This window comes from Cornus florida, unplaced genomic scaffold (assembly GCF_030987335.1).
Source record: "Cornus florida cultivar Cherokee Brave unplaced genomic scaffold, ASM3098733v1 CherokeeBrave_3.0.0_Hap2_Chr04, whole genome shotgun sequence".
NCBI lineage: Eukaryota > Viridiplantae > Streptophyta > Magnoliopsida > Cornales > Cornaceae > Cornus > Cornus florida.
The window spans coordinates 90,718,528-90,742,932 of record NW_026775574.1 but is presented as its reverse complement, the minus strand read 5'-3'; the positions used below and the strand labels follow the sequence as shown (position 1 = coordinate 90,742,932).

At 32.9% G+C, this 24,405-nt stretch overlaps 1 protein-coding gene and 1 long non-coding RNA gene across 18 annotated transcripts; one reads left to right on the top strand and one right to left on the bottom strand.

The window, feature by feature from the left end:
• Positions 1–1,018: 1,018 nt before the first annotated feature.
• LOC132303877 (putative FBD-associated F-box protein At5g56690) lies at positions 1,019–5,917 on the top strand. 2 transcript variants are annotated; one of them, XM_059801323.1, is made up of 5 exons: positions 1,019–1,163; positions 1,269–1,352; positions 1,913–2,788; positions 2,876–3,019; positions 5,454–5,917. In XM_059801323.1, exons 2-5 carry the CDS (start codon positions 1,287–1,289, stop codon positions 5,763–5,765), a joined length of 1,398 nt encoding a protein of 465 aa, XP_059657306.1. In that variant the 5' UTR covers positions 1,019–1,163; positions 1,269–1,286; the 3' UTR covers positions 5,766–5,917. The 2 variants fall into 2 exon arrangements, with proteins under 2 accessions (XP_059657306.1, XP_059657307.1); XM_059801324.1 differs by lacking the exon at positions 1,269–1,352 and having other exon boundaries at positions 1,020–1,163.
• Positions 5,918–8,652: 2,735 nt separating this feature from the next.
• LOC132303875 (uncharacterized) lies at positions 8,653–15,334 on the bottom strand. Of its 16 annotated transcripts, none has more exons than XR_009481405.1 (8): positions 15,090–15,182; positions 14,908–14,983; positions 14,036–14,558; positions 12,250–13,958; positions 12,002–12,125; positions 9,802–9,884; positions 9,347–9,434; positions 8,653–9,005 (listed from the first exon to the last, which is right to left on the bottom strand). It is a non-coding gene; the product is annotated as an uncharacterized LOC132303875 (long non-coding RNA). The 16 variants fall into 16 exon arrangements; XR_009481399.1 differs by having other exon boundaries at positions 12,002–13,488; positions 13,621–13,958; positions 15,090–15,181; XR_009481401.1 differs by having other exon boundaries at positions 12,002–13,958; positions 14,036–14,353; positions 14,479–14,558; positions 15,090–15,181.
• Between the last annotated feature and the right edge of the window lie 9,071 nt (positions 15,335–24,405).

Below are 24,405 nucleotides of genomic sequence, written 5' to 3'. Positions count from 1 at the left end.
AAAATTAAATTTTGATTCCGGTTTTTGCTCTGAAAACAAGTAATGTGGTGGTGGTATGGTTCTTCGAGATGAGGAAGGTTCGTCGTCAGTTTTATCAAAATATATCCTTGGTGGATCGGTCTCTGATGAAGTTTTGGCAATTCTCTTCACAGCTTAGTACTCCTGTGAAAATGGGACTCTATTGTCCGTCTCTTCCAAACTATGTCATGCAATGCTTTAAAATGCCAAAATCAATTTGCATGGATTCCATAAACTTAACACATTATTTATATAATAGATGTACTACACTCAAATTAGTTCGAATTCAATACAGAAATTGGTCATTTAGCACGTTATTTATAGAATTCAATACAGTCAATTCTTTTTTCAATGCATTAGTTCTGAAATTGAACATAGTCAATTCATTCGGAAATATATATGTACCTTATAATTGTGGTAATAATAATAATAATAATATTATGTGTATGTGTATATATATATATAGATTTAGAGAAAAAGATAGTAATACTTATGCATGATACGTGTATTTATTATTATTTTTATTTTGGCAATACAATAAAAGCCCAGAAGTAAAAGAATGATAAGAGGCGCAGAGGCAGGTCTGTTAGGCCCAAGAAAGGGCAACTTTTGAATAGGCTTTCAGCAAGTCGCAAAAAAGCAGATCTGTTGGGCCCAAAAACATTTAAATCTTCAGATCCACAACCGATTTTACACCACTATCTAAGTTGACGCGTAATCCAAACTCTCAGGTGGTGCTTATCTGTCAAATAGTCATTGGTCATGACTAAAGAACAGGGAGCATGTAATTATTTCTCCGATCCACTTACTCAAAATTAAAAAAAAATTATTTTTATTTTTATTTTTTGGAAATTGAAGCTACTGATATATATATAAATTGAATATTTACAAATTTGGGGCCTTAGCCCATGAGTCCATGACAATACCAAAATGGAAAAGCAGGCCCAAAAAGACAAACAAGGGCCTGCCCAGCCAATAGAACAAGTTGATGAGCAATCAATTAATTGCCATTGAAAACGTTCATGTTGCTGATCACAACGACATTACGGTGAGGGTTTCAACTCTTGCGAACATACTTTCCCAACACGGATCTTTCTTCGTTCTGTGAAGAAAACTAGGGCTCCTCTTTTAAATCTTCGATTGAGGTGAGTCTCTTTTTCTGATTTCTGTGTTTTTTTCTTTTCATAAATTTCTATTATCATAAGCTCCTTCTTTAATCTTTAAATTTTTTTTGGGTACTCTATGCATAGCTTATTTATATATAAATTATGAGGAGAATAATTTCAATGAGGAAAAGGATGAGATTCATCTCTAAACGCAGAAAAGAACACAAGGTACGTATTTATGTCTTTGTATATATATATTTTTTTTTGTTGGTCAATAGCTATGTTAACTTTGATCAGTCTTAAAGGTGGTTTTTTTTTTTACCTGGGTGATTAGATTAGTCTAGTGTTTTTGCTGAAGTATTCTTATTTAAAGCTTCTTTTTTTTCCCCTGGGTGATTGGATTAATTCTAGGGTTTTTGCTGAAGCATTCTTATTTTTTTATTTTTTATTTTTTATTTTTTTTATTATTAATTTTTATTATTTTTTTTTCTCTGGTTGATTGGATTAGTCTAGTGTTTTTGCTGAGGCATTCTTATTTAAAGATTTTTTTTGGGGCGATTGGATTAGTCTAGTATTTTTGCTGAAGCATTCTTATTTAAAGATTTTTTTTTTTTTTTTTTTTTTTTGGGTGATTGGATTAGTCTAGTATTTTTGCTGAAGCATTCATATTTAAAGGTTTTTTCTTTTCTTTTCTGAGTGATTGGATTAGTCTAGTGTATTTGCTGAAGAATTCTTATTTAATGGTTTTTTTTTTTTGGTAATTTTTGCCCATTATTTTGGTTCATCAGAGTAAACACTACAAGGACTTGATTAGTGGGCTGCCTGATGAAATTCTTGTTTCTGTTGTGTCTCATCTGGGAATTAGAGAAGCGGCAAGCACTTGTGTACTCTCAAAAAGATGGGAACGTTTGTGGTCATTTAACAGGGTTCTAAACTTTGATGCCTTACAAACAATTTTTGAACTTGAAATGAATGAGGAGCTGCTGGAAGTAGAAAGATCTAGGTACATAAGTTGGGTGAACAAAGTCCTGGAGTCGCATCGTGGTTCAACCATAGATGAGTTTAGAGTTTCTTTTTATTTGAATATCTCTTCTAGTTGTGTCATTGATAGATGGATTGAGTTTGCAATAGCAAAGTGTGTACAAAGGCTTGAGATGGACTTCGAACCATGTACCTTGTCAGCAGAGGCTGCTGGTATAGCATATACTTTTCCAAACCAGAGTTATATTCACATCAAAAGTCCTGCGGGTTTATCCAGCATTAGGTCTCTAAGATCCCTCTGTTTTAAGCGTGTGAACATTAGTGGAGAAATTCTTGAATACTTCCTTTCCAATTGTCCTCTTCTCGAATCTTTACTAGTAGAAAGCTCGGAACATTTAGTGAATTTTAAAGTTATTGGTTCTTCACTTCGGCTGAAGTTTTTGGAGATATCCTTCTGCCCCAACTTGATGGGTCTTGAGGTTTGTGCTACTAGTCTTGTGTCATTTAAATATTTTGGACTGCGTCAAAGAGTAAATATGCAAATTAAGGATGCATTTCAGCTTGCTGAGTTGTCTATTTCAAATCACATTGATCCAATAGACTCTGCTTTTTTCCCATTTTCAAGCTACTTTTCGCAGCTTGAGACTCTTTCATTCGGCATGGATTTGAGTCGTTGGAAAAGGGTTAGTTTATATTTCTTTGAGCAAATACTTTTCAAAATTATACCAATGGGCATGAATTTTTTTTTTTATTAAGTTTTGCATTTTCAGGGTAATAGAGGACTCAAACAACTTCCTGAATTTACCAAGCTCAAGCAGTTGACATTGGAAGTTATAGCAGATGAATCTACAAGCATTCTCGGCTGGACTACCTTAATAAATGCATCACCTTCGCTGCACAAACTTAAATTAAAGGTAAATAATTTTTTTTTTATTGATTTGTATAATGATAGAGGATAATTATATCTCGTGTCTTCCTCGCACAGCGACAACCGTGGATAAAAGTTACTTGCATTGGATAATGGTCTTCTTTTGTCCAGATTTCTAAATTTTGAACACAAAAATTGTTATTTATATAATTTTTTATCGTTAAAAATATAATCTCTGTAGGTCCCATCTTGTGAAGGTATGATATAAGAATGTGTACATTGAAATATTGAATATATGTTCATGTTCATATTCTTTCTTGCAATTTGTTAACAAATCTTTGAATTGCAAGCTGAGCTACTTATATTTCAGATTTTTGTTTAACAAATTGTAACTAACAAGGGAAGACCCTTATGAGAGTTCCTTCTCATCTTCCGTCGCATAGTTCTCTACATGATGCAATAGAATACGAACGCACATCCGTAGGCAAATTCTCACATATTAGCTCACCTAAAACCAAAAACATCCAATAATATACTCTTTTTGAATAACTACCTATATGCATGTGTGATAGAAGAATGTGTAATATATGTTCCTGTACATATATAAGTTGAGTGAAATGAGATGAGAGGTACGTACGTACCTAGAGTTCCTTGGAGGAAGAGAGCTAAAGAGCAAACAAAGAAGAGAACAAATGACAATTTGGTTGATGAGGCAATGGTGTTTGTTTGTTCTTCTTTTTGTTTTTCTCCTTTATTGGGAGACATATATATATATATATATATATATATATATATATTAGTTTGTGATTTGGTGAATGTATGCACTTCTGGAAGAAATTGGGTTTCTAGGAGAGAAAAAATAGAAGAGGTTTTGTGTTTTTGTTTGTGCATTTGTCTCTCTATGTTCGTATACACAACATAACTCAGCAGATAATCTAAGTGAGCTAGTTAGGAAGAATTCACATTGAGGGTAATGTAGGGGAAGATCAAACTTAACATGTGGGGGAAGACCAAACTTAACATGTATAGAGTTAGTAACGAGGATATGATAACATGTAGTTGACAAAGGTTATGACCATGAATAGAGCGGAATTGAAAATTTGGGATTCATATAGCCGACTCCAAGTAGTTGGGATAGGGAAAAAGACTTTGTTGAGTTAATTTGAGTGTAGTACATCTATTATATATTACTATATATAACTTTGATTAATTGTCTACTTTATGTACTAATAATTGCATGTGTGGAAGATGAAGCTTTGTATATATACAGTATAAAATTTACATATATGCAATATTTTTGCTAATTACCTCGTACAATTATATTCTTGTCCAATACTAAAAAGTGTCAATTGCATGTTTTGAGATATGTTGATCTCGTTTCAAAATTTGTTGGGGATGGCTTTTTTATGACGTCTTTGTGTTAACATAAGAGATTTGTTTTAGTCTAAATTTATCAAATTTGATTTTGAATTACACACGCATAAAAGAAAGAGATACTTTCTTTTAGTGTCCCCTACCACAATATGAGTTCTCAATGAGTTGGCCCGGCTGTCCATGTAGGTAATGAGACTATGTAAAGTGTTTGATAATTTTTTTAACACTAATTTAGCCTTGCTCAGATTCTGGAACAACGTCCTTGTATCAGCTCTGGTTGTGATTACAACTTGATGAAGCAAATATGTAGGTTACTATAGTTAATTTTTTTTAATACGGATTAGGTTTCCTTGCTAAGGGCTAGATGCTTGATTCTTTTATTCTTTGTATAAAAAATATTCACATTGATACATAAAAGTAAAGGAATCATTTTTATTTTTTTACATCTGTTTCTAATTATGAAGATAGTTCTAGTACGAAGATTCTCCTGCCAGCGAGAAAGGAAGAAAAGAAGAAGGGTATGTATATTTTTTTTTTGGCGCGGGGGAAAGACATAAAAGAGGCTCTGATAGAGCTAATATAGTATAGAGTTGCTATACATATTTGTCTACTACACTTTGTAGAGCACAAAATTTGTGTACATAGAAACTTTAACATACTGCTTTAATGTAAAGCAACACCCTGCTAGGACTAAAAGTAATCAATTGAAAGTTCTCATGTTTGACGACATTATGGTAAGTTGCTTATTTGTAATGAAGTTCTTGTTTGGATGTCATAGTAGTTCCATTTATATTTCATGGAGCTGCCCCTGTTTTAGTCGTTGATTATCAAACTGCGTTGGGACCGATTTTGATTTGGCTGGTATATCTTCTCGAGTTTGAAATGCCTTATGGTTGTGCAGCACCATTTTTTTAACGGACTTGAGAGTACTGCTACAAGTCTGTGTTCTAAACTTAAAACACACACACACACACACACACACATATCTGTTCTAAGCCGTTATTTTTTGCCTTTTGGTAGTGTTTAAAAGTTTCACACATTCAATTATGTTTATATATATATATAGATTTTAAACAAGCATGATTTGCTGCTTTCTTGTTTCACAGTTATGCTATTGGGGGCCTCGTGCGTATGTAGAAAGAAAACTTCCTAAAGTTTGCGACCGTCCCCTTCAATGCCTAAAGGAGGTGGAACTGGCTGGGTTTGTTGGCTGTCTTGTTGACCTTGAGCTTGCCCAATACTTGATTAAGAATGCCGTCAGGTTGGAGAGGATTATTATCGATCGTCACTGTACACATATATTGGGCATACCAAGACCATGGATGTTTATGGAAACCGAGAAGAAAGAATATGCAAGAGAGCAGGCTATTCAACTCCAAAAAAGTCTACCTGCAAGAGTCAAAATGGATATTATTTAATCTCGCTCAACTGCATTTGGCTGCTCAATGTTTAGTTTTGTTCGTTCTTCTAAAATCATTTAATTTAATTATTTGCAATTAGTTCGTACTTGTAAGAGAGTTTCGTGACTGTAACTATTACTAATACATCTAGTTCATAGACTTTTTTTCTAGCTGGGGAATGGCAGAATTGGTGATTCTGAATCGGAATGCTGTGTGATCATGCTGGAAATTTCAGAATCATATCACCGTATGGGCTTCAATGGTAAAGTTACTGGAGTTACTTGGCATTGTAATAAATAAATTAAAATTTAATCTCCTAAGATTTTATAAGCTGCTACGGGAAATTAGAAATGTTAATTTTAAATTCGGAATTCTTGTGATACTTGGTGTTTAGTGATAACTCATTAATGTTGTGTGCCTGCTTAATGCTTATTTACACGTGTTTATATGTAAGGAATCCTTCATTTATAATTTGATTCCATTTTTTAGTGCTAACTTTTTTTCTTTTTGTTTTGAGGGATCAAAATTTGGTAAATTATTTATTATTTAAAACTAAAATTGAGTAGTAAAGCTGGCCGTGAAGTTATAATTAAATCAGTAGTATAAGCTCTTCCCAACTATGTCATGCATTGCTTTAAAATGCCAAAATTTGTTTGCATAAATTCCATAAACTTGATATTAGAGAGAGAGAGAAAGAGTTCATAAAAGTGAAGGTTCGAACATCAGACTAGTACTAGGCCCAAACCCTAATAAAATTGCAACTTTATAACAAGTTCATGCACGCCTGCGTGGTTTGTGACCTCTTGGTGCGGAGTGTAATATTAAGCTAAGAAACACGGATAATTCTACGAAATTGTTGAACACGGACACTACATGGAAACTCTTGAACACGTGTTCACACTTCATTATTGTGTCTATAATTTGAAAATATAATTTATTACTTCGTACATTTGGCCTTTGGACACACATTCCGGTCATTTGACCAACATATCTCATTCCGTGTTCAAATTTAACGTGTCAACGTATTCATGTTGTACTGTGTTTATATTTCATATCGGTGTTCATACTTCTTGGAGACAAGTTGAACACTTCTTAGAGACAATTTGAATAAATAAAAGAAGAATACAATCAAATGGGTTGGGCTTATGTTCATAATTGCAACCATTCAATGTACCTTTAGCTGTGTGTTTGGTTGGACAAGCTTAGGCTATGCGGGACATTACAGATCGATTCAACTCCTGAAGATTTCATATATATTTTATTTTTAAAATATATAATTTAAAAAATCATAATATTGTGTTTTGAAGTACCGAATCAATGCATTAGAATTGAACTTAAGGAAAATCAAGTTCAAAATTTGAACCGGATTTTCTCTAATTCTAATTCAAAATTTTCAATTCTGTACTCCCAAACTTTAAGTACCTTTTTTTTCTTAAACTATGGCTGGCTTTTCTATTTTAAAAAAGTAGCCCAAACATCTAAATTTATTAACCAAAATACTGAAAAAGTACCAAGGCTTTGTGGCTAGTGGTTTCTCATTTATCTCTCAAAGTCTCAAAGTGGATGGTGAATGTTCTAATCTCCAAATGAGCAAAATGGGTGTGTGAGTGTGGTTGTGTGTGAGTTTCTTGCGAAGAAAAAAAAAAAAAATTGTATTGCCAAAATTAATTACCATAAATGTAGTTGTCTATGACTTGACATTAATGTAAAATACTTGCGAAAATAAAAAAACAAAACAAAACAAAACAAAAGAGAGATAAAATATAATAAACTCTATTGAGCCACTCTAGGCCCATAGATGAAGAAAGTTGGCCCAAAATTGAATCAGGCTCGATTTTAGCCCAACCACAAAAAGTGAGACAAGAGGTTTTGGAGTCCAGAACAAAACCCTAGCAATTTGTTGGAGTGTGGCCCTAGCCCCAGTCAAAGCTTTTATGTTAGCCTAAACCAAATTCATGAGGAATATGAGTTGTCATGACCCAATCCAAGGCGCAAATGGGGTAAAGCTTTCAGACTAGACCCCACTTGAGCTATGAACAAGGGTCCAGACCACCCAAAACGGTCTAAACTATATTAAGCTAAGAAGCACGAATTTTTTTTTGAAGATGCCATGTTTGCGTCGGCCACAACACTTTACAGGCAAACTGTTCAACACTTCATGGTCGTGTTCATTTTTTTCAAATTATTTTAAAAATTAATATTTATTATTTTGAACACTTGAGGATCAATTGACCAACACATCTTATACTTTTGGCCTTATATACAATAAACGAAAGACATTTATAGATATAACATTATGGATATACGTCTATCCAACTTCTTTTAAAATTTATTAAACACACTTCACATTATGCAATGAACAAAAATGTAACCATAATAACAGACATGAGAGTAATATTGGAATTGGTTCATATTCTAACTAATGTAACTTTAGCGTGATTATAAAATTTGGTCAATACATATGAATTGAGAATTTCTTGTGAGCATATAATATCCATAATATAAATATACTAAACATGCATTATTAGTTTTACCTATAAAAAAATGTTTAGAATTGCTCTCAATTAACCTCCGCTGAAAATTTTATACTTGAGAGGAGAGAAATGCCTGGGTAATTTGGCTGTCAAGTGCAATAGCCTAGTAGCTTGCTATAGCCATATCCATATATTATTAATGTACTTTCTGAATCTTGATAACTCACAAACCAAAGATCACATGAGTATATTATGTAAGCTAACCTCTCTTTTTTTCTAGTCTTTTTTTTTTTTAATTTACCATAAAAAATATCCTACACGGATGAAATAATATTGGGTCATAGCTTTTGGGATCTCAAGTACTAAAATAAATACTCATAACTCAATACACACATATACATGCACATACATTCATACACAACACATGAATATATCCATACAAAAGAAATTCCATATAAATTCCTAAACTGGTACAAACAATGGATTTGGAATTGAATTCACAGATTCCAATTCCATTCCAAGCTACTGAAAGCACTCTCGAGGAAACTCATTCACACTTATAAAGGGAAGATATCTTTCACCACCTGAACCTAGAAAACTTGAAGACACAAACTAGCTAATCACAACGCAGCCCTAAAAATTGTTAGTTCCTAAATAACTTATTTTATCCTTAGTGTCATCGAAACGCACAGCTAAATGCTATAACCAAGCCCGTAACATTGTCTGTCTTGAGCACAATCTAGTGGAATTTGCCATTTGGACGATCAAGTCAACCACTTGTGTGCTGCATTTCACACACGCAAAGAAATAAGTACCTGTAATAATTAACCTATATATATTATATATAGAAAAATGAAAATGTAGATCACCAGTCAGCTAATCTGACTGTTTTGATGTGTGAGGGGACTGATGTCATGGGTGGTGAGACTAACTTCATCATGATGTCAACCCTCACTCACATAAAAACAAGCGGAGTTTGACCGCCTTTGTATCATTACTTTATTATATACTATCAAATAGAACGTTATCATTGTACCATTACTCACTATATTATATACTATCACATAAAACGCATCATCAAACATCCATACTGCTACAGAACATGAAATAAAAGTATATTATTACCTGTAACCCCTCATTGTCGTACCAACAAATGATGTACACAAAGTTATCATTCAAAGCAATTCCAGCCTTGGCATCAAAGACGCTTGACCTGGGAAATTTGAACAGTAAACAGATTATATAACTTGACGGAAGCATGACCTACTAGTCAAAAAGGTTACTTCAGTTGGAAAATAATCCTTTATGTCAAATAATCATGAACAGCAATTGAGAAGGAAAATTCCCTGCAAAGGATACCAATACCATATATACAAAATACATTCATGTTTAATGATTAAAAATACCATGACAAAATACATGACTTACCAAATGTAATTAATAAAGACAAAAATTATAGGAATACCCTTGTATACAATATAGTCATGTTTAATCTTTTTAAGGACCATGAATTCTAAAAAGTAATTAAGAACAAAAAGACAGATTGAAACCCATGCACGATGTTACATATCAATCTATACCTGCTGTCACCCATAAAGTCTCTGGAAATCACGTCAACTTCTGTGTAACCTAGGACTCACTTGAGCTTTCCCTGCATTCCTCCCTGACAACCATGCATAAGAATATAAAGTAAGTAAAAAAAAATAGACCACACGGAGACAGGATATGTGAAAACCTAACTACTATCAAATACACCAAAAAAGTCTCACAAACAATATATGTTTTGACAAACTTGAACTGCAATGAAAATGCCATTCAAAAAACCACACACGCACACACATCAAACAAAAAAAAAAAAAAACACTGTTGACGGTAATCCTTGCTAGGGGCTGAGATAATGACCTTAGCACCACCCTGATAAATCAATAAAACCAACACAATTCAGATACTTGATCCACTGCCAGAATTCAACCTCAATGTTCAAGAATTAAAAAGAACCAACAGCATTGAACAAACATTGACAAATTGATCACTTCAAAAATTTATATTGAAATAAACAAAACTACAGAAAATCCCACAAGATTCATTATGAAAAAATTTAAGAGTATGGTTTCACTGAACTTAAAATCTGCAAGAAAGAGAACTAAATTCACCGGAATGGAAAAGCAAGATTGTCCACACTAAGGGTAATCCTAGTCAAGAGTTAGAGGAGAACCAAAATTAGGATAAGTGATAACATGTGGTTTGACTAAGACTACGATGTCAAACAATAAAAAAGATTTCAATATAACCGATACCTAGTAGTTAAGGGATTGATTAGTTGAGTTGTGTACTAATTATTATTTTAAAACAATAGCTCCACTGACGCCACGAAGGAGATGGAGAACCAGGATTACCAGGACAGAAAAAGATTGGGCGCGCTGTTACAAAGATGGATTATAGTGACTATCAATGAAGATGTTTTTCCACATTACTTGATCAAACTCTTCCTCTTTTGCAGCGTACCCATACCCATAGAAGTCAATGTGGGTGACTTTGTTCCCTTGAAGCTTTCCAGAAGCAATTATCTTATTTGGAGAAAGCTGGTGCACCATCTTTTTGAGACTCAAATGCTTGGTTTCATTCATTGTCTTTATAATCCATCTTTGAAAGCGCGCATCGATTCTTTTCCATGCCAGGAAATCTGTTACCGGCATTTGACGTATGTGGTGGTATCGAAGGCAATTTCACATATTCAAAATAAGTAAATGGTATTAGATATTTTCAATAGCAAAATAAAGTATATGCCGGAAAGGATCGTAAGCAACCATCAAGTGAGTAGCAGCCTTGTCCTTATCAGTGAACACTCCTGTAAACTCAATTCAACTCCTACTTCAGCCCAAGTGATCTCTTGCGCCAAGGCTCGCCCTCAATTTTCTGGCAAGGAGAATGAGAGGGAAAAGAATCCAAGAAACCGCGAAGGAGATAGAGAACCAGGATTACCAGGACTGAAAAAGATCAGACTCGCTATTGCAAAGCTGGATTATAGGGACAATCAATGAAGATGATTTTCCACATTAATCAATAACTTAATCAAACTCTTTCTCTTTTGCAGCATAGACATACCCAATAGAGGTCAATGTGGGCGATTTTGTTCCCTTGAAGTTTTTCAAAAGCAAAGATCTTATTTGGAGAAGGCTGATGCTTCATCTTTTTGAGACTGAAGATTTGCTTGGTTTCATTGATTGTCTTTATAATCCAGCTTTGCAACAGCGGATATTAGTTCTTTTTCATGCCAAGAAATCTTTTACCGGAATCAATTTGAGGTGGCAAGGAACAAAATTTTCATTTTGAAAGACAATTTTACATATTCAAAATAAGTAAATGATATAGATCTTCAATAGCGATTTTTTTGTGTTCCACTTATTTATTACTATTCATCACAGTACAAGATGGTGATAGCTCCATTGACGCACCAAGGAGATGGAGAACCAGGATTACCAGGACTGGTAAAGATCGGATGCTGATTATATGCACAATTGTATAATACAGAAGTATACTTCTTCCAAAATAAACTTGCAAACAAACACACACGACACACAAATGTCCATACAAGTCTGTCTCGGTACTTACATCCTACACACAGAACCATGATTCTTTTTTCTTTTTTTTCCTAGTTAAAACATGCTTTTTTGTCACTGCATTTATCATGTGTTCAGTTATAAAGGACTTGAAGTGTATACCAAACACGAAACACAGCAATTTTTTTTCACACCAAAGAGAATGGTGTTGGAGTTTTACTTTGAGTTTGTGATGCTTCCACTGACGATGAACACTGTCATACTTAAACATACACGTCTGCAAGAGCAATTACCCCAAATAAGCCCTGTTAGCAAACTCAAAAAGCTTGTGTGAACATATATACCTGCAAGAAGAAAATCAACCCAAATAAGCCCCCTATCAGCGTAGTCAAAAAGCTAGTTTGAACATATATGTCTGCAAGATCAATCAACCCAGATAAACCCTATTAGCAATAGTCGAAAACCTACACAGATCAACTTCATCTAATACTTTTAAATGATCAAATCAACAATCGGAACACAGAAATATTGCTGGATCAACCAAACAATGTGAAGATCTGGCTTGTACTCCTTTTCATTTAAACCCACATCAAACATTGGGGCATCCTTGCTAGGGACTGAAATTATGACCACCTTGGCACTACCCTAACGAATCAATAAAACCAATACAACTCAGCCAGAATTTTCAACCTCAATCTGCAGGAATTCAAAGTACTTGCAGCATCAAAAAAAATTTGACAAATAGATCACTTCTAAAATTTATATTTAAATAAGCAAAACTAAAAGAAATGCAACATCATTCAATATGAAAATAAATAAGATTTATGGCTTCTAAATCTGAAGATCACAAAAATTAACACTGCAAAGAAACAGAACTGAATGCACTGTACTGGAAAAGTAAGATTGTCCACACTGAGGGTAATCCTGGGACAAGAGAAAGACCAAAATTAAGATAGGTTATAACATGTGGTCTGACTGAGACTACAACCTCAAATAGAGCCAAACACACAAAATAAAATAAATAAATAAATCTAACATGTAATGGAAAAGTAAGATTGTCCAAACTGAGGGTAATCCCAGGACAAGAGAGAGACCAAAATTTAGATAGGTAAAACGTGGTCTGACTGAGACTACAACCTCAAATAGAGCCAAACACAAATATATATATATATATATATATATATATATATATATATAATATTAAAAAAGTAAAAAATCTAACAAACAAATACCTAGTAGTTAAGTGAACTACTTTGTTGAGTACTAAATTACAAATTATTATCTAAATACAATAGCAAAATTCTTATCAGACAGTACCTTTATGTAATATAATAAGATTGTTTTGTGGTTACAATTTATCAGAGTGGAAGATGATGATAGCTCCACCGACGCCATGAAGGAGATGGGAGAACCAGGACTGAAAAAGATCGGACGCGCTGTTACGAAGCTGGATTATAGGGACAATCAATGAAGATGTTTCTCTGCATCAATGACTTAATCAAACTCTTCCTCTTTTGCAGCGCACCCATACCCAATAGAGGTCAATGTGGGCAACATTGTTCACTTGAAGCTTTTCAAAAGCAACTATCTTATTTGGAGAAGGCTCATGCTTCATCTTTTTGAGACTCGAGACTTGGTTGGTTTCAATGATCGTCTTTATAATCCAGCTTTACAACAGCGCATCGGTTCTTTTCAATGACAAGAAATCTGTTATCCGCATAATAAGTAAATGATATAGATCTTCAATAGAATTTATTACTATTCATTACTATTCTATCACAATACAAGAATGATGATAGCTCCACTGATGCAATAAAGGAAATGGAGAACCGGGATTACCAGGACTGGAAAAAGATCAGGAGCGCTATTGCAGAGCTGGATTATAGGGACCATCAATGAGGATGTTTTTCCACGTTAATCAATGACTTAATCAAACTCTCCCTCTTTTGCAGTGTACCGATACCCAATAGAGATAAGTGTGAGCGAATTTGTTCCCTTGATCCCTTTGAAGCTTTTCAAAAGTAACTATCTTATTTATTTGGAGAAGGCTGATTCTTCTTCTTCTTGAGACTCTAAGACTTGCTTGGTTTCATTGATCGTCTTCATAATCCAACTTTGCAACAGTGCATCTGTTCTTTTCCATGCCAAGAAATCTGTTACCAACATTGATTTATGTGCTGGCAAGAACAAAATTTTCATTTTGAAAGTCAGTTTCACATATTCAAAATAAGTAAATGATAAAGATCTTCAATACCAATTCATCGCACTACAAGATGATGATGATGATAGCTCCACTGATGCCATGAAGGAGATGGAGAACCAGGATTACACGGACTGGAAAAGACTGGGGCAAGCTGTTGCAAAGATGGATCATAGGGACAATCGATGAATATAATTTTCCACATTAATCAAACTCTTCCTGTTCTGCAGCATACCCATACCCAATATTCACTTGAAGCTTTCCAGAAGCAACTATCTTATCTGGAGACGCAAGATTTGATTGGTTTTCATTGATCGTCTTTATAATCTACCTTTGCAACAGCACATCGGTTCCTTTCCATGCCAAAAAAATCTGTATATGTGGTAGCAAGGAACAAAATTTTCATTTTGAGAGGCAATTTCACATATTCAGAATAAGTGAATGATATAGATCTGCAATGGCAAATTAAAGTATACGCAGGAAAGGATCATAGTAACCATCAAGGGAGCAGGCTTGTCCTTATCACTAAACACTACTGTAGACTCAACAATATATTCAGCTCCTGTTTCAGGTGGTTCTTAATAAATTCAAATCAACAAAAAACTACATAAGCCCTGTTAGCATAATCAAAAATCTAGTTTAAACATATATGTCCGCAACATCATTCAACCCAAATAAACCCTATTACCAATAGTAAAAGAAAACTACATAGATCCACTCATATATAATACTATTTTAACATCAAATCAACAATCAGAACACTAATTGGAACCCAAATTTTATTTATGAATAATAGAGTGATATGCTGATCAGATCTTTAAGTATGAACAACCAAACTACAGTTTAAATCAAATCAAGTTTTAAGTAGATCAGAGAAAGCACAGTATCAAAAGCATCATTATGCGATCAAAAAGGCAATCAAGTACCATGTAGTCAGTAGAGATCGACATAGTCTCTCTGCAGAGCAACTCCCGCCACCAAATCGGCCCATCCTTCCGAAACCTACACCAAGTTCACAACTTTATGACTAACCAAATATTAAGTAAAGCAAATCTGTGATTATATTCATAATTTTACGATTATATCTGCAATACGCTAGATCTGTTACCGTTGATTCCGATCTTGATCTTGTCCGTACATCATCAAACTAAAAATTAGATCACTAAACTAAGAAATATAATTAAGCACTACAGGAACGAGAAAATCTTACCAATGAGGCCAGACCTTTCAGAAAAAGAGAGCGAACAAGTACAGAAGAGAGAGAGAGTCAATACAGTTCGGGTTCGAGAGATCGAGATCTGGATCTAGATCTAGAGAGAGTGGGTAGCAGTTAAATGGACAACGAAATGAGAGTGAGGGTTTAATATCAAAATGGATGGGAACGACAAGTGGATGGTGGGTTGACTGTTGAGTAAGGTTTTGCCGCGCGCGGGTGTATCGTACTTTATGGTGTTACAACGACTTTCACCGTCTGATTTAGAATGACAAACAAAAATTACACACGTACTAGTTGTCCTGCAGTTTATTTTTCAAAACAAAAAATATGTTTGATCATTGTTGTTCCAATATTTCGAAGTAAAAAATTAAAAATAAAATAAAACTGTTTACCTATTTATAATATATTAACTTTTCAAAAGAATTTAACTGTTTCGATATAGTAGCCAAATAAAGTGAAAATATATATATTTTTTTCTCCATAGACTTTTTTTTTTTTAATACAAATATAGTGTTGTATAATCAATGTTACTGAACATGCTTTCACCATTTGTTTCTTTATTTTTTGTCAATTTAACAACCAAAAGCACATGAACAAAATTGAGGGCTAAACAACTTAAACAAGGCATAAATTGCAACTTAAATTATAAACGGAGGGAAAGAAAAAAGATTATCTCCCATTTAATTTGAAATTGAGAAAATTAAAAGGGAAAATGAGAGGTAGGCAATTCTTTTTTATATTGTAAAAGTGAAAGGATTTTGAATGAACATATAGGAGAGTTAGGAAGATAACAAAATGGGATAAAATAATGGAAAGGAGTGAAATAAACATGATTTTAAACTAAACATGATTTTAAGTTATATTTCCTTTAGCTTTTCTCTTTTTCAATTTCTTCAACTATTATTAGTTTGGTAGAGATTTTTTACTTTTTTAGGACCAACTAAAATCATTTTTTTTTTTTTTTGGAAAAAAATAAATTCGAATAGAAAATTGAATACACAACCTTTCATAAGAAGGAAGAGAAATAAATAATTGGAATGTTACGGATTACATAATAAAACAAATTTTTTTTTTTAATTGCAAAGCTAATAACACAAATGTAAGTGTCAATATGAGTTCACATAAAAGGTCGGAGTTCAACTCCGCATGTTGGTAAAGGAAAAATGATTGGGTATGAAAAAAAAAATATTGAATATAGAGTGGTAAACGCAAAATGAAATTCAGACTAGAAGTTGAACCCATTATAGGTCCATTAGATGAGAAATTTCGGCCAAATTTGAATCAGGCTTGCATTTTAGCCCAAACCCAAGCCGACTGGACCCAATTGAGCTCTGAAAAAGGGTTTAAAGCGTCAAACAAGTAAACGGCCCAAATCCAAATAAAATTTTAACCTAAGGTCCTCTATACGTTGATGAATGTACCCAAGGTCGTATATGTTTGGCATTTTGAAAGTCTATATGCTTCTTCCTTTTTTTTGTTTTAATTTTATATTTTTTTGAACTAAGAACAAAAACAAAATTTTATTTTAATAAAAAAATTGAACTTTAATTTAAAATGTTATCCAAACAGTGTCTTACTTAAAACCCAACGTAGGATATTGCTTAAAGTCATGTGGAGTCCTCCATAACTCTCCAGTGATGGTTATATCCATCAATGCAAAAGTTAATTTCAAATTACTAAAATTGACAAAAATACTTAAACAAGAATCATTATTTCTAATCATAGGAACATCTAAACTAAACCTCATGATTTTGTCAAATAGTTAAAAACTAATAATATATCTATCTATATATATATATATGTGCAGTAATGTATTACAAGGATCTCTATATTTTTTCAGCTCAAGAGAGAGCCTTACATTTATTGAGAGTTATCTACCTTAGAGGTAGACCTATCAATGGATTCGATTTGAATACTTAGATATAGATTGAACAAAAAAATCTGATAATCCGATTATGATCCGAATCCGACAATTCGATTCCTTAACAAATCGAATATGAATTTATTCTGATCGTATCTGATAATTATTTGATCCGATTAAATTTATATAATAATAATAATAATTTACATTATATATATATACAATACCCATATCAGATTTATATTAGATGTAACCAAAAAAAAAAAAAAAAAGATAAATATTATATGTAACTAAAAAAAAAAAACAAAAGCAATCATATTGTTATATATACAATAATGTAGTGTTTTCACCCACGCACTAATTAATTTCTTAATATACATATTAATAATGTCATAATATTTTTTTACTAACAAAGAGTAAATGATTTTTTTTTTTCATATTTTATTTATCTTTTGTTTTCTATCATTTTTTTTTTCTTTCTAATCATTGTTTTTTTATTCTCTTTTTACATTATTTTTTTTGTTCTTTTCTTTTCTTTTCTTTTATTTTTTTTAAAAATACACTTTTATCGGATCGAATCGAAAATCGGATCAAATATCCATTTATTAACAAATCGGATATGGATTTACTTACAAATAATCCGTCGAAATATCGGATTGAATCGAGTAAAATACTTATCAAATTTGGATCGAATCCGATCCAATTCGATTTCGACTCGTTGACAGGTGTATTTAGAGGTGCACATATATATGGTCACAATTCTTACATAAGAGATCGCTTGGCCATAAAATTAGTATGATGGGATGATTTCACCCATTTGATTTTTATGAAGAAAAAGAAAAGAAAAAAACCTATTCTATATGTGATTGAATGATAAGAAGTTATATTTTATTTTTTATTTTTTATCACTTTAAGAAACTCACACATTGCATCTTTTTATAGGGATTTGAAATATGAATCTTTTATTTTGAATGACGATACCGAAAAAGTTATACCGAACTAAAGCCTTGATAATGATTAGAAGTTAAAAGAACGTTCTATCAAAAATGACCTAAATATCCAAAATTCTTTGAATTCGAAAGTTTCACATCACATTGCATGTCATTTCATTCCATAAGTAGAAATAAGACTTCAGACTAGGGCTACAACTTGGGTGGGCTAACCCAGCCCAGCCCAACCCAGGAATTTTACAATTTGGACATACAATTCATAAATCGGGTTGGGTTTTGTCAAAATCCAAACATATTCGGGTTGGGCTCGGGCTCAACCCGAACCTAACCTAAAACCCAAAATTAAAATTTTTTTTTTCTCCTTTCTCTCTCCTCTCTCTCAGCCGCCATCCCCGCCGCCGCAGTCATCCTGGCTCTCAGCCGCTGATTTGCCACCGCCGCCGTCCCTCAGCCACTGATCCACCGCCGTCGCCGTCACTTCCAAAAAATAAAACAAAACTAATACATACAAGTTAGCAATTGCAGAGAGATAGGGGGGCAAGCTTGAGAGTTGAGAGACAGCGGCTGAAGCTTGCGAACGGCGAACCTGAACTGGAATAGCGAGCGATGGAAACTGAAAGATATGGGTTTTGATTTTTTGAACAATCTGAAATGATATGCTGATATGGGTTTTGAACTTTTGATTATTGTAGACAGATTTGTAATATATGGGTTTTGAACTTTCGATTCTTGCAGATAGATCTGTAATATATGGGTTTTGGACCAGCAATGTTAACTACATTATTTAGGCCAGAGACAAACATTTCTACCTCGGCGATTGGCTCTATAAGCGCTCTCTCTCTCTAGACTACCTTCTCTTTATCTACGGACGCTCAGATCTGCTCTTTCATGCTATTCGCATGGTTATAACTTATAAGTTCACTACTTGCTTCGACCTGTTCATTAATTCAATGTCTCTGTGTGTGTGTGTATATATATTGCATTACACTTTGCCTATCAATGTTGCTGCTAGATCTGTTAGATTTTCAAATATAAACTAATACAATAGAAGGAAAAATTCTAATATGAAAGCTATTAATAAATTAGTTACTACAACTGAAGTAATTTTGATTTCTTTACTTTTTGTAGTAAATAGAATCAATAGACTGACCAAATCATTTGATTCTTTCTAGATAATACGGCATTTCTTTCAGCTGAATCATTCAATAGTTCATGTTTCGAATTCGATTGCTTAACTCTTGTTTGCTAACGATCTTCTCTGGTTTGGATTTGCCCTTTTAAGCTCAAGTTTTGTTTCTTACTATTAGTTTTGCTTTATTAATTAATCATTTCTTTCTTTAATTTCTAGGGTTTCCTTTTAATTTGTTAATGGTCACTTCTTGAATATTTCTTACAGGCAGATCTGTAACAACCCACTTGCAGTTACAGAGAAAGAGAGAGAGTTGAGTATGAGATTTGGATGCTTAAATGATTTTCCCTAAAAAAATTTTGTTTTTTAATAATAATATAATCAAATATATATATATAATATATATAAAAAAATTTTAAAAAAAATTCTTTAAAAAAAAAAAAAAAATCAACCCGTCAACCCGACCCGACTGACCCAAAAATATTCGGGCTGGGTTTTGACCATAACCCATGTTGGGTACAATTCGGGTTGGCCCAACCCAACCCGATTCGGGTTGAGATTGGGTTGGGACTGGGCTGGGTTGGGCCAGCCCAACTTGCAGCCCTACTTCAGACCATACCAAGCTACAAATTGCACTAAAAGTTTAAAATAGTAAAGAATGAACTCGGTAATGTGTATCAAATTCACATGCAATCTCATACTTTTTCTTTTTTTCTTAATATATGTATATATATGTACAGGCAAGCTCTCATGATCTAAAAGAACGAATTTTTCAACGTATCAAAAGTTAAATAGTCAATTAGTACTTTTTTACTTTATCAAACCTAACCATAGTTAATATTTGTTACCTTAATATTCAATTTACCATAGTTAATATTTGTTACCTTTATTCAATCTCTCTCCTCCTTAATCTCTTCCATCTTTCTTGCAATCTCAACCACTACTGCCATATCCATACCATCCCAGCCACCATCTTCACCACTACTACAACACAACTACCATATTCATTCTCCAACGGCTGACTGTTGCTCGCTTATTTATTTATTTTAATTTATTGCTTTCTTAATTTTTTTCTTTGAGCCATTATTCCACATTTGGTGAATAATGGAGTCTCAAACAGAAAGTATATATTGCTTAATCCTGATATGGAAACAATAAAAGGTCTCCAAATTTGAATTTTTTGAGACAAAAATAAGAAAAGTCTCCAAATTCTGATTCTGACAATTTTTTCGTTTTCATTCCCATTTACATTTTCATGCATTACAATTTCCTTCAAATTTTATGTCACAAATACAATTAAATATCCAATCTCATCATCCCAATTTTGGAAATAGTTTATGGTATCAAAAAATCATCCATCCTAGTGATTAGTATCTCCTCCTTGCTCTTCCAAAGGATACTGGTGTAGGAATTAATTAGCCTGCACCAACCTCCATTGACCTGGAAGTTGATATGGGGAATGAAGCTTCGAATTTGAGGTGGTTAATGCTCTTGTTATCTGAAAAAGTCTAGAGCGAAGGATATATATATATATTATATTGTGTTTGGAGGCAAAGGGTTTGTTTAATAATGTTTGCAAATGAAATTCTCTCTTGAAAGAAAAAATAAAAAAATTGAAAGGACATAATGGTGGCTGTGATGGTGTGGATATGGCGATAGTGGTTAAGACTGCAAGGAAGATGGAAGAGATTAAGGAAGAGAGAGATTGAATAAAGGTAACAAATATTAACTATGGTAAATTGAATATTAAGGTAACAAATATTAACTATGGTTAGGTTTGATAAAGTAAAAAAGTATTAATTGACTATTTGACTTTTAGTCCACTGAAAAATCCGTTCTTTTAGACCACATGAGAGTCTGCTATATATATATATATATATATATATATATATATATTATATCCAAAAAATAAAATAAAAAATCAAAATTAACGATTGTCACAAAATATATTCTGGTGGCTGGCCAATGACTGATAATACACATCAAAGTAGACTTTTTGCTAACCTAGTCTTAAGAAACTTAATCCCAATGATTGAATTCAATTAGTACCAAGAAAGGGGAACTACCAAGGAATCACAAACACCCAACACCCCCAAAGTTCTTAAGTCATTAATCTAATTGAGATGGATAGCAATATTGGAAAACAAAAAAACACGACTGATTCATGAAGTTGAGCATCTTTCTTTCTGCATCTGTTTCTTCCGCACTTTCCCTCATTCCTTTTATTTTTGAAGTTTTTTAGTATGAATGGGTGACGGTATTCTGCCCAAATAGTAGACACATGTAATAAATAAAAGAATACTAAAGATCCGAGCCATATAATTTCTCAATTATAACATAAGGTACTTATTCGATCTAATAGAATGATTTTGCTGTATCCAGACTAATACCAATCCAACCCATTTCATGAATAAAATGTGACCAATTAACCAACCAACAAAACTACTTGTTACAAATAACATCTTGTTATTGAATCGAAACATATAAATGTTGACTGATGTAGCTAACATTGAAGTATTGCTTGACGTAAAACAGATAGTGGATTTGTTTTTGTCTTTTGTTGAATCTTTTTCATGGCTCGATAGAGAATTTGATAAAGTCAATGATTTTTTTTCGTGTTCAGAATACGGTTAACCAACATGTTAACTAATTGATTACGATAAATTGGATCATATTTTGCAGTTTTTTCTTCTACAGTACCTCAACGTGACATGAGCGTAAAAGGGGTTCAAGAATCAATTTTGTTTTTATAAGGGCTAAAATCACTTATTTTGCCTTTTTTTTTTTCCCCCTATATTATAGGGTGGATCTCGAAAGATATGAAACATCTCCCTCCAAGTCGTACATATGACTTTCATTGAATACAACTTTTCACATAATTCTATATGTATCTATGAGACCGAGTATGAAATTCTGTTTACTCACTTTAAATTGAGTATCCATTTCCCTCATTTTCTTGCTAGGATTGGAAATCCTGTATTTTACATATCCATACGATTGAGTACTTAGGTTTCCGAAATAGTATCATTGTTATTTGACCGGACCTGTTCTAAAAAAGTAGAATTCTCATTCTTTTTCTTTTTTTGTTAATACACACACACACACACACACACACACATACAGTAGTGTTCAATTGCTCCTTGGTGAGCAAGAAGTAGTATGCTCACTTTTAATTGTAGTAGTTGGATTTAATCCAACAAATGTCCTTTATTTGTAATAATTTAGGAAACTCTTAAATCTTTTTATTACCATTAAATATAATTCGAATGAAAAGACAAAAAGGTACAATTTTATTGAAGGAAATAAAATTTATCTATAGTATTAGTTAGTATGCCCTATTTCATTTTTTCCCCTCGTGTCTATGATTTTCAGAGTCTAAATCAAGAAGAACAATTTGGGGACTGATTTTTCTTAGACTTACTTAATGCATATTGCTTTCTTATATACTCCTTTTGATTTTAATAGATTGTGGAATCAATAGTTATGTGCATCTATGTAGAAATTTTGATCCTTATTCTATGTTTGTAAGCATGGTTCTATGTAATGATTTCTTTGTTTACCAAGAAAATAAAAAGAGTTTTAAGCTATGACTATCTGATTGTTTTGTTAGGAGGATGAACCAGTGGCTTCCCATCAATTGTGATTTTCTTAAATTTTATATTTTCAATCAATTATAATTTTTCCGGTCAACTGTGATCACGATCAATCGTGTTTTGTAAGACAAAACTCTTTTATGACGAGGAACCATGATTTTTTTATTTTCAAAGATTTTATTTCCTTCAATAAAGTTATGCCTTTTTGTCTTTTCATTCCAATTATAATTAATTGTAATAAAAAGATTTAAGAGTTTCTTAAATTATTACAAATAAAGGACATTCGTTTGATTAAATCCACCAGCTATAATTAAAAGTGAGTATATTATTCCTGCTCATAGGGAGCAATTAAACACTACTGTATAAATACATATATATATATATATATATATATATATATATATATATTATCCGAAAAATAAAAAAATTCAAAATTAACGATTCTCACGAAATATATTCTGGTGGCTGGTGATGTAAGTTCTTATTGCAAGACTTGCTCATAAGTCATTAATCTAATTGAGATGGATAACAATATTGGAAAACAAAAAAAACACATGATTGATTCATGAAGTTGAACATCTTTCATGGTACTAAAAAAAAAAAAGAACTGTACATAAAATAGGGCTGCAACTTGGGCGGGTTGGGCGGACTTGACACTCATTTCGGGCTAGACCCATATAGAAAATCTTCAGCCCAAGCCCGGCCCGAGCTAGCCTTAAGCCCAAGCTGAGCTACCCAATCTCAGCCCATACATAATTTGTCTAGTCTGAGCCCGTATTAAGCCCACCTCAGAAGAATTTGTGTGTAAAAAATAATTCAATCCTAAGAACACTACCAATTTGACTATCACACTCTTATGACTTAAGTATAATTATAAATATATATAATATTTTCGGGCTCGGGTTAGGCTTCGGGCTTTATCCATATCAACCCAAGCCCAGTCCGAATTGAATTCGGGCTCAAAATATATAGCTCAAGCCCAAACTGAAATTAGAAAAATATTGCTCAAGCCCACAAAATTTCGGGCAGGGCTCGAGTTATTTCGGGTTGGGCTCGCCCCAGTTGCAGCCCTAACATAAAAGAGACTACAATTAACTTGAGATTTATAACCAAACCAATAATGTTGCAGAATTCATGTGTAATTTGACCATTCCACTACCACTAGGGCACAAGGCCGTTGGTAAAACAAATGAACATCAGACAACCGCTATATTGAGCATTCTGTTACAACAAGATTGTGTAATTTGTGTGTCTTGTATTGAGTGTGTACAAATTGATTGCTTACAAAACACAAAGCTATGCTCTTGCATTATTAAGAATGAATTTATAGAATCTACTAATTATAACAAAATTTATGAAATTTAAAGAAGGTTTAATGTGCTATAACACTTCTTTAAATTTCATAAATAATAGAAAGATGCTATAACACTTCTTTAAATCAATAAATAATAATAATTGAAGTAAGAGTGTTATAGAAAGGTGCTAAAACATTGAATTGTTGGTAGAAATTGTTTGATTGGAGAAAATTGTAGAAGGATAGAGAGTTTGTAAATACCTATATATTTAGATAGAGAGTTCTAAAAGTTATTGATTATAGTGTATCTCAACCGTTGGAGAAGGATGTCTATATATAATTAAGAGTCATGATAATAATAATAAGCTCAAACCTCTTAAT

What these genes read in the sequence shown, in the direction of transcription:
- LOC132303877 (XM_059801323.1), top strand. Translation starts at nt 1,287, where the DNA reads ATGAGGAGAATAATTTCAATGAGGAAAAGGATGAGATTCATCTCTAAA. An exon ending in AACGCAGAAAAGAACACAAG is followed by an intron (nt 1,353 to 1,912) that starts GTACGTATTTAT and finishes TTGGTTCATCAG; the next exon opens with AGTAAACACTACAAGGACTT. An exon ending in TGCACAAACTTAAATTAAAG is followed by an intron (nt 3,020 to 5,453) that starts GTAAATAATTTT and finishes CTTGTTTCACAG; the next exon opens with TTATGCTATTGGGGGCCTCG.